We start from the raw sequence: 15300 nt of genomic DNA, 5'->3' as shown, positions 1-15300 counted from the left end.
TTCTTTCTCAGAGACATGAGTGTGAAAAATTTAGTTTACCTGAGCAGCGAACAAGCATTAGCAGACATCGCATCATTTATTAAAGCTATGATAGAAGAGCATAACCTAAGAGATGCCAAGTGGATAGCTTTTGGAGGTTCTTATCCAGGATCCTTGGCTGCGTGGGCAAGGGTGAAATATCCCCATTTGGTACACGGAGCTATGTCGGCAAGCGGACCGCTTTTGGCCTTAGTCGACTTTCAGGGTAAGAATACTTAAATACTAAGTCACCAGATCTCTTAAAATTTTGCATTTGTAGCTTACGTAAAAGGGATCTTGTGATCTCAAAGCAAAACTCCTGATTACTTGAAATGTTTAAAAGCTTGTAACCTTGTTAAATTAATAATAGAGAATTCACTGCAAAACATTAGCGAATAAAATTAATTTACGAATCTTTCACTTAAAAGCATAACAAGATGCAGGGGAGTGGTTGTAATAGAGACTTCTATCCAGCGTTTGAAGATAGTTTGTTATAAGTCTACTTGGATGTTTTACGTTGGTTACTTCAGTCATTCTGAAATCTGGAAAATTCATATGCAAGTTCAAACGTCTTTATTGAAGTGGGTAAAATTGAGGCTGTTTTATAAAACCTAACCCTTGTTAGTGAATGAAACTAGAGATGATGGATGTGATCATAAGAAAACTAAGCCTAGTATATTTAAAATAATAATTTTAAAAGGCTGGTATGAATGTCAAAAGAAAAACTAAATGATCTGAAACCCTTTTATGTAAAGTACTTCGGATACACAATTCATTACATACATTTTTTTTTTTAAAGAAAGAAAGCGCCACCAATGGCTATTTTAGTGTTTATAAAAATTGAGATATTTCATATTTTGTCTGCCTAATCCGTTTTCTGAATTTGGTGTAATAACCTTTAGGTCCAGATTCTTGTGCTGGTACATCAATACTCTCCCACAGGTACGCTAAATTGACGAATTCCAGTATATTCCGGTGTTTTATGTAAACATATTCAGCTAGGTGTTACTCAGGCTCAATGGATACACAACACTGAGCTGTACTAATAGCGAGTCTAAAGGACATATTTTGGAAAGGAATGAACACACATTTGCATACTGTAGTTATAAACTTTGGAATGTGAACTTCACATATTTTTGCGACCAGTGTGCTGTTCTTATTTATAGCACGATAATCAAGAGCATATTCATAACTAGACTTAAAACTAGGTAAGTTATAAAAAATAAGATAATAAAACATAATAAAGTGTTATACCGCGTGTTCGTGAGATCCCAGTATAATTACTATCAATCAGAACTCCGACACTACAGGACCCAAAGCAATGATTGCAAAATGTGCTACATCTCTCCAAGTTTTGTATACATTTGTGTTGATTCGAATATAGCGACATTTCGGTGTTGTGCTAACAATTAGATTTAATATGAATGACAATGATGACATCAGAGAAGGCTCGTTGCGTTGTGTTATCCCGATAGTAAGTCATCCATTACCGTTCAGTGATAATTCAGCCAGGAATATTAAGCGCTCCACCCTCGAAAATATGTTTGCGTGATAAGAATTTACCGTCCTCCGATTATGCAGCGAAACTAAGGGAGGCAGTAATAACGAGATGAATGAAAATGATGGAATGACGAAACTAGGAGGAAACAGGAGCCTGAGGAAATCCACGCACATGATGTTACTCTCCTAATACGGCATAATGAAATACTCGAGGGACGTTAGGTCGACAGGTAGTTCTAACGACTTGCCTCGAAGTAGACAATCAGGTGTGTGAGTCAACGAATTGTCGACGATGTGCATGTTTCATTTTAAAGAAGCCCTTAAAAGTCGATTCGCAGTATTTTACAGGATGTATATGCTAAAATTAACCATGCATAAGCGGTTACATCTTCATGAATACAAATTACAAATCATTCACGCTTGACAACCCAGTGACCATTCTTCAGTTGCTCCCCGTAGCGTAGTCGTTAACCTCTTGAGTTTAGTGCGAGCGTTCTCGGGGGTTGATTCCCGGTAGGACACCCGGTCGAAAAAGTATAAAACCTTTCTCAGGCCGGCGATCCTGAGTGAGGTTTCCTGGGTTTTTCTCATTCACCTCAGGCAAATGCCGGGTTGAAGCCACTTCCTTCCTCATTCCTTTATTCCTTTCTCCCACCCCTGTTCGCCGGGTAGCGCGATCACCGCGGACGTCATCCGTCATACATGACGGGGTGACGTGGCTATAGAAGCCAGAAGCCCAGAAATCTAATTCCAATCACCATTTTTTCCGATTTCAATCTCCTGCTTATGTGTTCAACACAATCGAGTTGGAAAGGTTTATGTTTTATGATGAAGCCATCTATTTACGTGTCTGGTAATGTTAATCGCCATAACATTCAGATGTGAAGTTATGAAAATCCACACGCCGCTCGTGAACACAGTTGGGGTAGTCGAAAGTTGAACATACGGTGAGATATTATGCACGATAGAGTGGTAAGTCCACTCCATTATGCAGAGAAGACCAGGACGAATTACTGCGACGTGCTTCCAGAGTGTCTGTTTCCTCAGATACAGGAGTTGCAGTCGACCCTGATATTCCAAGAAGGCGGAACTCTTCCGTGTTGAACTTCTGTATTCGGGAACTTCTTAGTAGACACTTCTCTGGAAAATGGCCATGATGGACCAGTCTCCTAACTTCTGCTCTCGTCTGATATTACCTCCTTGAAGATTTTGATTCTTTGGGATACATCATCAAGGAGTCTACCAGACCCCTATTGCAGATTTTGTCTCTTCACAAACTGGTAGGTGAAGCTGTGCAAGCTGCTGAAGTTGCTACGCTGCATCGTGTGTGGTTAGAACCGGAATATCGTGTGAAAACTAGAGGGCTACTAAAGGGGCAGATGTCAAGGTACATTAAATGATTTAAAAAAAAAATAAAAATGGAGAGATGTAGAACATTGAAAATAACCCATTGGTCTATGTCATTTGGTGAGGGAGCTCGGATTAATTGTAATGGTACATAAAATATCCAATCCAACCGTCATAGGTGTCCTTTAATGTAGATATTGTGTTGTCCAAACATAACAGGTGTTCCGGTACAGTGAAATGAAATGGCTAAGTGCCGGCTGGCTTCAAGAGTGATAAGAGAGTGGACTGGATAGAACAATGATTAGTAGACCAGCACTGTAAGTCAGAGACCGGGTTCGATTCTTGATCCAGTCCCACCTTTCATTCGTTGAAATTCATATACTAAAGACATGAACTTATCTACCATTCTTATTATTTACCTCAAACATGTGTGTTACGAGTGAGGGAGAATAGTTGATATGGGACCGGTGAAAAGTTGTGATTATTCCATATTTTTAATCCTTGGTTACAGAATGAGTTTTTAATCAGCGTTTGACTACTCTCTATTTGAAGAATTCATCGTTAGAATATCCTGAATTTCACCAAAACCTTAAACTATGAACTTGACAAGGATGTCATAGAAGGGAATTGCTGAAATTCTAGTTTCCTGTTCCATAGAGCGATAGAATTCCAGTGATTTTTTTCGCCATGTGGCTGGACGCCTTGCCTTGGTGCAGTTCAACCTGGTTCAAGTCTTGTCCATCCAATGCTGGGATTTTATGCTGTTATATTTCAGTCAGAACATGAGTCAGGTTGTATACAACATTGATTTTGACGTCTCACTCCATCTTTTAGAGACACCGTTTGCCCCTGTACGAGACTACAATCATGAACCCTTTTGGGAACTGTTCTAGCTGCTCGCGTCGGTGTGGTGGGCCCAGAACTCTCTGCTTTATAATACGATTCACAGTGGCACGACCTGCGCACTTTACACGCTTCTACGATGCGCGACGCGGCGGCGCGCCGTGAACTTAGCGTTGAAAAGGGTCACAATGAATCTGTTCAGTTTTGGTGACATTAAGCTGTGCGAGGCCACACTGCTTTACAGCGTGACTAACGAGATACTGTTACTTGCCTTGTGGCAATTCCAAGTCAATGGTTTGCGCATGCGCGCTACTGTTGCACAGTGACTTCGGCTCAATATAAATGAATTAACCTCTGTATTATCAAACAACTATACTTAGTACATTGCTTGTGATTATCCTCTCTTTGTAGAATTGAACTGCTTTTAAGTTCTTTGTCAGTACAAACACAAAACCAACTTTCACTCTACCTGTGATTCACAGCAAATATCATGAAGCTGTGATTCCTTGTCCAACATTGGAATTAAAATTCACGTCTTGGGGGATTGACTTGAGAACTTGTGCTAATTTTCCATCAGTGTGGCTCACAACTGATTCCAAGTCGTAACATTCTTTTCCTGTAAGTTGCTTTTGTTTAGTGGCATAGGTGATATCAGTAGTCAGAGCGATGGCAACACTGTGTACAAGGAGTAATAATTAAGTGCACGAAAGCACACGCGAATTACAATGGATCATCAAACGAAAATTTGTACCGTGATCGAGAATGCTTCTTTAATATGATTGTGGAAAATTGACTTAAATTGATTAATTGCAAGTAAAGACAAGTATAGCACGAGAACCGACTTACTTATGGAACCACACAGTCACTATTTATAAATATTTGGAGAACAAATGTATGTTTCTTTTAGATTGTAAAGTTGAGTTTCAGTGTACAAAATCCAAGAGAAAGGTATAGAAATCATTAGTAGGCGTATAAATGTGAGTAAATTAAACTCTTTCCGTATTAAACCCAACAATGTTTCAGTCGCCATACTACGTTCCTCTTGTTGAAGTATTCGAAGTAGTTTCAATTACATATCTTGCCATTTTCGTCAGGCAATGAACCGAAGACTGTTAAGAAATTAACTTACTTATTTACTTCGATAATATATTTAGAAATAAAAGTGTACATTTTCTTCTATGCCAGAAAAATAAAGAATTAATTTAGAATGTTTTTATCTTAACATAGTTAACACAAATACTCATAAAAGTTAATTTTATCTTACGGTGGTGTGCAGTGTGTCATTTTAAATGTTCTAGTGTTGGCAATTTCTACAGTTAAAAAGCAGGAACGATTTTTAAAATGTTAGACTTTTTTTTTTTTCCTAGCGATAAATCTGTTCGCAGACCTACAGATTGTAAAGATTAATTTCTCTTTTTTACTAAGCTGATTATAATACTTCCTAATCCTTATCCAAACTCCCTTTATCAGCACTAAGTTCCGAATTTTTCAAGCGGATATAGAATTATTCAAGTGTATTCCTTTGTGTTTATGAAGTTAAGTTATGCAATATACATGTCTTTTATGTTGTGTTTGTGCTTGATTAAATACTTAGATAAATCTTACTTGGCTGCATTTTCTTCTTTGGCATTCCTGATATGATGTTTAATTCTGATTTTTATATTATATATATATAATCATGACCGCATTAATGGTATCACCATCAAATTTTTAGACTTCAGAGTAATGTTAGTGACTAACAAGGGAAGTAGGTGAAGTGGTTCGCGGGGCTCTGCAAGTATTATATATCATTGGAAAGGTCACACCGAATACACCTCAATATGAAATATCTTGCTTGAATGCGGCCTATAGGGCGTGTGGCGACCATTTGAAGATCCGATCCGATGTTCGTTCTGTCCATATTTTTTGCACTTTTTGTCCGTCATATTGCAGTTTCCACTCTTAACATTGAATTCGTACTCCGCAACCACGAAAACCACTACCTACCCGCTTTCAGTTTCATAGCAGTTTTTTGCATTCTATCCGACTCATATCTAGCGCCGTCGAATATCACTATATACCCAATTTCAGATCTATAGCTTTTGTGTGTGTGTGTGTGTGTGTGTGTGTGTGTGTGTGTGTGTGTGTGTGTGTGTGTGTGTGTGTGTGTGTGTGTGTGTGTGTGTGTGTGTGTGTGTGTGTGTGTGTGTGTGTGTGTGTGTGTGTGTGTGTGTGTGTGTGTGTGTGTGTGTGTGTGTGTGTGTGTGTGTGTGTGTGTGTGTGTGTGTGTAATTTATGTCCGCCATGTTGAATCCACCATTTTGATTTGTAAACATTTGATGTCAGATTCGCATTCAGCTACCTTTTGCACATATATACATCACGTCTCAAAAAAAATTACATCGTTGCTTTCTATTTTATTCACGTTTTCTGCTGTTTCGGAACGTCCTTTGTTCGGATCTCCAAATGGTTGCCACGTTCCTTACAGGCCTCGTTCAAGCGAAATATTTCACATGTGAGGTGTACTTGCTGTCATCTTTCCAACGATGTGTAACACATGCAGATCCCCGCGTACAACTTCAAGAACTTCTCTTTGCACAAAAATTTTGTAAGAAAATATTCATTAGAACTTGTTAGTCTTTTCCGCACTAGTTGGAGGTTTCAAACGTGTTTTTTACTTTGAACTATTTTCTTTACCCTATAGGAAATCCTAAGAAACATGGGACTTGAGATTTACTTTCAGTCAACTTGAGATTTCAGTCTTTCCTATTTTGATTATATAGACTTGGGAGCTGTAGAGTGCAATTTTTTTCACAGTGTCATAGTTCCACTAATTTAGTTTTCATAATTCTAACATACTAATTTAGCTAATCAGTTTCACTTAAGAAGAAACTAAGGCCGTGTCCAAAAGTACATAGTGCACACTTCGAGGATGCACACTCGAAGTCTACTAGTGAAGTGCACACTAAATAGTGTACACTTCGTCAAATTAGCTTTTGATCCGCACTTGATTCCAACGCCTCATAGTGGTGGAACATGAAACATTGATAACAAAAGAAGGGGGAATTTCGCGTACTAGAAAAAATAAACATGCTTTTTTTTTTTTAGATGAATGATTTTCCAGTTATATTAAATATAAATATATCGTACAGATTGACAATATGGGGTAACCATAAAATGACTTGAGAGTTTTTTTCATGTGCGCCAACAGCTTCAGCTTCGCCATACCTGCAAACATTTGCCATTTAGGATCTTTCACGCGCAGATTAACAAGAGCGGAGCGTAAATTCAATATATATATATATATATATATATATATATATATATATATATATATATATATATATATATAATGTGTGTGTGTGTGTGTTTGTATCTTGTCTTATGTGCACAATAAACTCGTAACAGCATAGAAACCACTAAACTATTGGCGATGTTCTATTTATTAATTCCCGGAAGAACAGTAGCACTGGTGGTTAGGGCGTTGACGACACTATTGCGAAGTAGCTTAGGAATTTTATTGCAAGCGAAAATAGGCAATTTGCAGGAGCATTAGGACACCAAAAGTACTGAGGGAAACGCTATTTACAATAATATGGCTCAAAATTACTTTGGGAGAGAGTTCATATTGGGTATAAATGCTTCTTGTACGGAATATGACACATAGGTCTCGTAGTTCTGGGTGTATTGCTCCAGTTACAGGTATACTGATTGGACTATTTCTACCATACTGCGCTAGTAATGAAGTTCCTTAGATGTTACTTTTAGATATTATGAAAATTAAGAGACAGTTTTATGAAAAAATACAGTATGTCTTATGTAATCGCTCTCATTGTTCAACTATACGGAAGTAATTATTTGTTCATAATCGTTTCATAGTGGATACAGTAATTGGATTATATGAATTAAGAGGAAAGCTAGTCTTTACTTTGGCCATTTCACGAATCGTTCAATGAAACGATTTGTAACCAAGACAGAAAATAACGTGCCCTCCGGGGCTCTAACCCGCCTTCGCTCGCTAACGCTCGTTCGGCAATACTATGTGAATTAAATATTAAACTTTGGTACAGAAAGGAACCAACCTAGCTACTAACCTATATGTATGGGCTAACAGGCAAGTTTTCAAAACCGGTACCGGAAGATCAAATCACTGAACGAAGAATCAAAAAAAAAAAAAAAATTAATCAAATGGCCAAAGTAAAAACTTACTAAGAGAAATTTGTGAAATCTTTGATAAATGTATGGAAAGAAATTTTTTATATGTATTTCACTTTTGTGCAGCTGTCAAAAATGCAAAATGTACGATAATTGGCATATTAGTCTCTCACAAGTGCAAGGAAATGTGGTAGCTTTAAATGGAATTTGTTTAGAATCAAAACTAGAAAATTAGGCCCATCTACCTACGAATTAACATTTGCAGCTGCAGCTGCAACTTTAGCTATAGAGAAATGAATAATCTAGGTTATCATTATTCTATACTAGAGATTAATATTTTAATTCATACGGAATTAATATTTTTCATTTACGTGCCAAAAGCTGTATTACCGATAGTCTAATTATCTCAGTTAAGCTACATAAACCATGCAATATTTAAACATAAATGTCTTTATAACATTATTAAAGAAACTATTTGGTTGCTTTCCCTTTGCATGCTGAGAACAAAGTAAATAGGTTTGTTATTTGTGTAATATTTTCATATTTCACTTGTAATATCACTAAATTGTATATTTATCAGGTAAATTATTATCAGATCAGCTCACAAATAAATTCACCTCAACAAAAATAGTAGACATATGGCTTTTAAAATTTTAATAGATTATTTTATTAGATATCGCCATGTTAAGCACACAAGTATACTAACATAGTGTACATCCTCGCACACTACGCACTATGCACTCGTAGACTTGTAAACTTGGACCCTTTGACGCACACTAGGTGACGTCAGTTCCGGAAATAAGCGTACTTCAAATGTGCACTTGTATCTTTTGGACACGGCCTAACTTTATTATTAAGAAGTATATCCAAAGTTTGAGTGAGCCGATTTTTTTATGAATGTGAAAATAACTGGAGGTATGTTCTCCATAGATTGTGGAAATCCAATTATCTCTTGTATGGAAAATGAAATCCAGATAGTTCAAGGAATGGTTACTTTCCAACTCTACTGTTAATTTGATTTTAGAATCAATTTTGTTCGATTCCTTTCTTACTGGTTTCATTTCTACGTTGTATAAGCATTGTAAGAAATCTTTAGTGAATCGAAAGTTTTTAATGAATTTTTTTAGTAAAGGAAGTCGTATATATGCAATCTAAAAGTGCATATTTCATCAATGTGGAAATGGGTTGTGCAAGGGATTCCCTAAAATTATAATTCCCAGATATACTCTGATTTGGAGGTGAATCCAAAGTGTTTAATAATTTTATAAAGAGTATTCCGAACGGAATAAATTAAAAATTATGTGAAATTTTAACTTCATATCCTATGGTTATGCCCTTTATGCTGAAGGGGATGAATGATTAATGTAAGTAAATGAATGAATGATTGTGAAGTTATTATTATTATTATTATTATTATTATTATTATTATTATTATTATTATTATTATTATTATTATTATTATTATGCTCTTTTCCACCGACAGTGGAACCCGTGACCATGTACACCATAGGCCCTCGCCCTACGCACTACGCCAGCTAAGAGGGCAGAACGGAATAGTTTACAAACTAATACAAATTTCTCATATACAACTCTTTCAAGCATACAAATCATAGAATCACAGTGTCTTATACAAAATCATCATCTGTAAAAACCATTAAAATTAATTCCGTTGATCGTTCACTGTTCTATTCTCATCGATCCATTAAACATTGGTTATTTTCTTTTATAAGATTTCTTGTAACGAGCTTCACGTTTATAAAACTTACAAATAAGAAAACAAAAATCAAAGAATATTTCATGCATAGAACCACTAATCTATGAAAGCTTATGTGTTTGTAACTTTTCTGGATACTTTTCGTATTATTGACATTTCGTACCGCATCAGCGGACATCTTAAAAGTAACAGAAAAATAGACAAAATTGACAGCACAAGGAAATGAGAAGATGAAGACAGGAGCAAACAGATCGCTGTATCCGATATTGACTTGACCCAGTTGCTGATTTTTATTTCTAGTAATTATTTTATTTATTTATTTATTTATTATTATTATTTTTTTTTTTTACTTGTATAGTTTTCTCTGTCTCTCTCTCCTTGTTATTTCGTCCGCAGGTAAGATAGGAATCTTAAGTAACTCAAAATATACTGCAATAATAACACAATACAGTAGGACGTCGATAATCCGAACGTCAAAAATTCGAAACGTTACAAATATGAACGCGGTCCCTAGAAGCTTTTTACATTTTGTATTAGCGCTAGCGATAAGCAAACAATAGGGTTGTCCGTCAGCTTTGTGTGAAGTCAGTGTTCTTACGAAAGCTCATTCGTATGTAATTGTTTATTTTTCCTTAGGTCTATACAAGTAAAGTTTTAAGTGTGAGTTACAAGAATAGTGTAATTACGAGCAGGTTCTTCAGAAACATTAAATGTAAGTAGCCTTACGTACGATATTGTAATTACTGTATGCACTTTATAACCACTATATCGATAAAAGAGCATACCGTACAGCATATTTAAGCCTAAATGCCATTTTGTTGGTCATTTTCGAAAATCCGAACTACCTGTAGCCCAATTATTTCCGATTTTCAACTTCCTACTGTAATAGGAAATATAAAAGTATTTTGTTACACATGAAACAACTTTTGTTTCAGAATATATGGGTGTTGTTCGAGATTCTCTGGCAACTTACAGTAATTCATGTGTAACAGCCATTGAGGAGGCTACAAACCAGATTAAAATATTATTACGACATAAGATAGGAATGAGAAACTTGGAACAGTTATTCAGGTATGCACAAACTTTATTTTTTTGTGTATATATTTTGTTTTTGTGTATCAGTGATTTGTTACAAACCTGCAATGTTTGAAAACTTCTTAATTATTTAAAATTGTATACTGAACAATACTATTTTATGCAGAAATACTGCAAGATCAGTGGTGCTATTCAGCCAGTTCGCACCAGAACAGTTTGTTATACCCAGACATGACAGTATGTTTTACCCTGTTATACCCAAGATCAGTAAATTTTAGTTTAAGTATCTTTATTTTTAGAAATCCATACAGCTACAAGGTTGAACATTGATCTCTCAGAACAAGGTATACTCTTTATTTTTTTTTAATATCAAATATTCAGGTATCAAGAATGAGAACTAGGATCACATGAGTGTAGTGGAAATGGTTATTTATATTTGAAATGCATATACAGGGTGTTTCAAAACAACACTGACAACGTTTGGAAAGTGATTCCTGACACTAAGATAAGGCCAAAAGTATAGACCATCCAGGGTGCACAAATGCTTCCTTTCGGTGTTATAGGCTGCCGAAAACACGAAAAAATGAACTTTAAAGGTCCATAGCTCCAAAACTATGGGACCTACCGTAGTCGGGTCAAGACTTCACTTAGGAACTATTATGTGCTCTATCCAAAAATGCGTGTCTCAGAACCCGGAGATGCTTCCACAACAATTTTTATAGAGGCAGTTTGGCTAGGGGCATATAATATGAAGTACTCTTCAACTACCTAGTTTTCGAAGTGGGGAAAAAAGCAGAGGCGGTATGTTTAATTAAAATTTTGACTCGACATATCGGCTATCTAAATTTTCAAATACAATGAGGGTATGTTGCCTAAAAGATTGTATTTTTATGTATATAATGACTCAAAACTATAGGAAGGCTTCTTCGTAGTTACGGGGAAAGGGAGAATGAAGTTTTGTCCTCCCCCGCCCAACTTTCTGAAAAAAATATAAAAAATCCCCTTATGTTGTATTATAGAGAATTATACACGAAAATGCTCAAAAACAGTTTTTACTTATATTAATAATTTTTAAACAAGTGGAATAACTCCCGGACCCCTACTCGACTGAGGTGTATTTCAGACAGCCTGGAAGGTCCGCCTCCCTCCACACCAGACAACCCCTAAATTCGCCCATGCTCATTTATTATTATTATTATTATTATTATTATTATTATTATTATTATTATTATTATTATTATTATTATTATTATTATTTGAATGAACCCGAAGTTTCCTTCGCACCTTTACAGATAGAACAACCAAATCCACTATTCTCCGTATGTACTTTAAATTTGGCCTCCCATTGTAGTTTAGTAAGGTAATCAGGAAATGCAGTGAAATTCCTGTGATGAGGATTAACTTCCTAATTAATGAATTTATTGGGGAAGCAAGCAAGACAGCTGCTTTTTTATTTTTACTAAGAATTTCTGCATATTGAAAATACTTAACTTCCATTAACTAAAAATATCGCTACGCTAAATATTAAGGATACACTCACGTACACAAATAATCACCGCACACGTACTCACAGTGTTCTGCCAATTTTTGGAAAGACGTAAAATAAAAACAACAGATTTTTTGATTGCATAAACTTTACCTTTTTCCGTCGTAAATATCGGACTCAGAAAGTATATGTATTTCTTTATCATTGTAGGCACAAAGGAAGTTCCTTAAATAAGAAGTTAAATCTTTGCCGTGCAAAGCTATTTGTCAATTACTGTGTATAAAAATGGATTTATTAAAGATATATTCCACTTTCCAGTGACGGTATGTCTTCATCACTGAAAAACCAGAGGCGGTATGGCGTGCCACCGCATACAGTCTCACTTCGACCACTATATATATATATATATATATATATATATATATATATATATATATATATATATATATATATATATATATATATATAAAATATGAGAGAGAGAGAGAGAGAGAGACGGTTGTTAAAAAATTAGAATAGCACCACTGTGCAAGTTGAAAATAAACCACTTACTTCAGTTGGCAGGGACCAAGAGAATTTCTATCAATAGTGAAATGCATTTGAAGTGGTAAAGAAACTTGAGATAGTGACACTACACATAGATAGATAGGATTAGGGAAGATGTGCAATATTTCTTTTTCATAGACACTACGTATTTCTGTTATGCAATACATATGTGGAGAGGCATAATATGCGTATTCAGTTCAGTAAATATAAAGAAATACAAATAGTTTTCGGCAGACGTTAATTAATACTTACGTAAGGGATTTCCCATGTCGAACAATACTTAGAGCTGAAGTAAGAAGTAATATTAAATTTATTAATTCTAATAATAATTACAACTATCCAGAATAAATGTGCAGTACCTGGACAAGATCATTGTATGCCGTGTCAGTGTCGTAACATTTACTCAAACAATTGATGATCTAATTTCACCTAGAAGGATCTGTATATTAGTCATGCGAAGAGATGTAAAAGTAGTCCTGACTGACTGACATTGACCAACATCCAGGCCAAACCGCTTAAGCTAAAAACTTTGAATTTGGACAGGGTATAGATTTTTGATGTAAGATCCCAGTAAAGAACGATATTTGGGAATTCGACGGTAAGGAGAGGAGTGGCAATTATTGTCTTGAAATGACCATATCTCGGAATCTCTGAATGTTAGAGAAATGAAATTTGATATATATGGACTTCTGACAAAATAATTAGACACGATCTTCAACATTTTTTGATATTTGTCTTAGAAGACAGGAAAGGGGGGAGAGAAGGAAAAAAGGGTGGGAATTACAGTTATTATAATAAGGTGTCTATATCTCGGATGAAATTCGAATTTGAGATTCTTATTTAAAATAATTAAACAGTTGGCATACACATACACAATCTGGGGAAAAAATACTGTGGGGGTAAAACATCCCTAGCACCCATGGGAAATTGGGAAGGCCGTGACATGTGAAAATAGTCGAAAGTGACAGATATTAGTGTGGAATCCATAGTTTTCGTGATCGCTGATGATGAATAGTAACACTCCCGATGTTGTCTAAATCCAAGGTCAGCCTCATCGGCATAGAAGGTAAGAAGGAGGTAAATAAATTGTCAAGAATAACCTAGATTACTGTCGAATCCATAGTTTTCGGGGTCTCTAAGGTTGATTGGTGATATTTAAGTCCAAGTTTAGTCAAGAATATGCATATCAGCTAACTCGGGAATTGACAGTTCGGCGTTGCCCCCAGTAATTCCCGGACCAGCTGACATGTTCAACGCCTTTGGCGTTGCCCCGGTCATAAGACAAAGAACTGAGTAGAGTAAATAATGACAGTTGCCCCGGCCAATTACCACTCCAGCAGACAGGCACATTCTTGACTAACGTGGAGCTTAAGTGTCATTAGGACTATTATCAATCACCTTGGCGACTCCGAAATTTATGAATTCGTCATGAATTACGGTCATTTTGAACATTTTATTTTTCACCTCTTCTCACTCCCGTGCAGATGAAGGCTGAACGTGGACTTAGACAGCATCTGAAATGTCACTATTCATCTCAACCACCCCAAGAACTATGAAATCGGCTGTAATATCGGTCGTTTTCGATTATTTTTACATTCACTCTTTTCCCACCCCTTTAGGGGTGCTACGGATGTTTTACTCCTACAGATTGTAAGAGATGTTTTCAGATCGTAAGTCGTATATGTATGGCAACTTCTTTATAACAAGTGAGTTTCGCTTCACAGTGTGAAAGTAAGACTTCCAAACTAAGCGAATTCAATACTCAAACTTGAAGTAGTGGTTACAATCGAGTAATGAGATCAAAAATACAACTTGTTCCTCGGAGACCGAATCCATATCAAAAACACATTACTCGCTATCCCTTACTGTTTTTGTTCTAGGGCAATAAAAATTGAAACTAAAAATCGTTTATTTCAACCACTTCCTAGCAGATATAACCTTTCTTGGGATGATAAATCGAATGCCCCCCTCCCAAGAAAAAAATGTATCTTCATAGCATTTACCGTTTTCGGTCTACGAAAATCAGTATTGAAACCGGAAGTAGTACTAAATTCAAACCACTTTCCGGTCTTGGTAGAGTGTTAAGGATTGTCATGATATGTCGTCTTCAGAGACTAAATCGTTTACAAAAAAAAAAAAAAAAAAAAAAAAAAAAAAGCCGCTTCTTGCTGTCTGTTACCATTTTCGTTCTATGGGGATAAACGTTGAAAGCAGAAATGGCTAATTTTAACTACTTCCGGTTTGAATAAAGAGTTAACGGAGAAGATGGAACTTATTCTTGGGACGCTAAACTGATTTCAAATAACCACATCTTGATTGCATTTACTGTTTTTAGTCTTAAGGAAATCAGTATTGAAACCGGAAGTAATAGTAAATTCGAATCACTTCCTGTTTCGTTAGCATTGTAGATAGTCATGGTATTTTGTTCTGAGGCTCCGAATCCTTTCCAATAAACCGCGTCTCGCCATCTGTTACCATTTTCATTCTATGAAGATAAACGTTGATACCTGTATTGGAACCGGAAGTAGTTGTAAATCTGAACCACTTCATGTTTTGATAGTGTTGTGAATAGTCATGATACGTTGTCTTAAGACGCTAAATGGTTTGCTGAAAACCGCTTCTCGCTATTTCTTAACGTTTTCGTTCTATGGCGATAAAAGTTGACATCGGAAATGAC

The 15300-nt window shown here is 35.9% G+C and overlaps 1 protein-coding gene across 6 annotated transcripts in view; it reads left to right on the top strand.

Moving 5' to 3' along the window:
• The window catches only part of LOC145673752 (putative serine protease K12H4.7), a 72571-nt gene that overhangs the window by 21312 nt on the left and 35959 nt on the right, over positions 1–15300 (top strand). For all 6 annotated transcript variants that reach the window (XM_081743497.1, XM_081743496.1, XM_081743498.1 and 3 more), the window contains exons 4-5: positions 12–244; positions 10492–10627. In XM_081743497.1, coding sequence (XP_081599623.1) covers positions 12–244; positions 10492–10627 — 369 coding nt within the window. The remainder of the gene's footprint in view (positions 1–11; positions 245–10491; positions 10628–15300) is intronic.

The sequence above is a fragment of the Thermobia domestica genome, chromosome 17, assembly GCF_964235325.1.
Source record: "Thermobia domestica chromosome 17, izTheDome1.hap1.1, whole genome shotgun sequence".
NCBI classification, from domain to species: domain Eukaryota; kingdom Metazoa; phylum Arthropoda; class Insecta; order Zygentoma; family Lepismatidae; genus Thermobia; species Thermobia domestica.
Note: the sequence above shows the minus strand (reverse complement) of the source record. Positions and strands in the feature narration are given on the sequence as shown.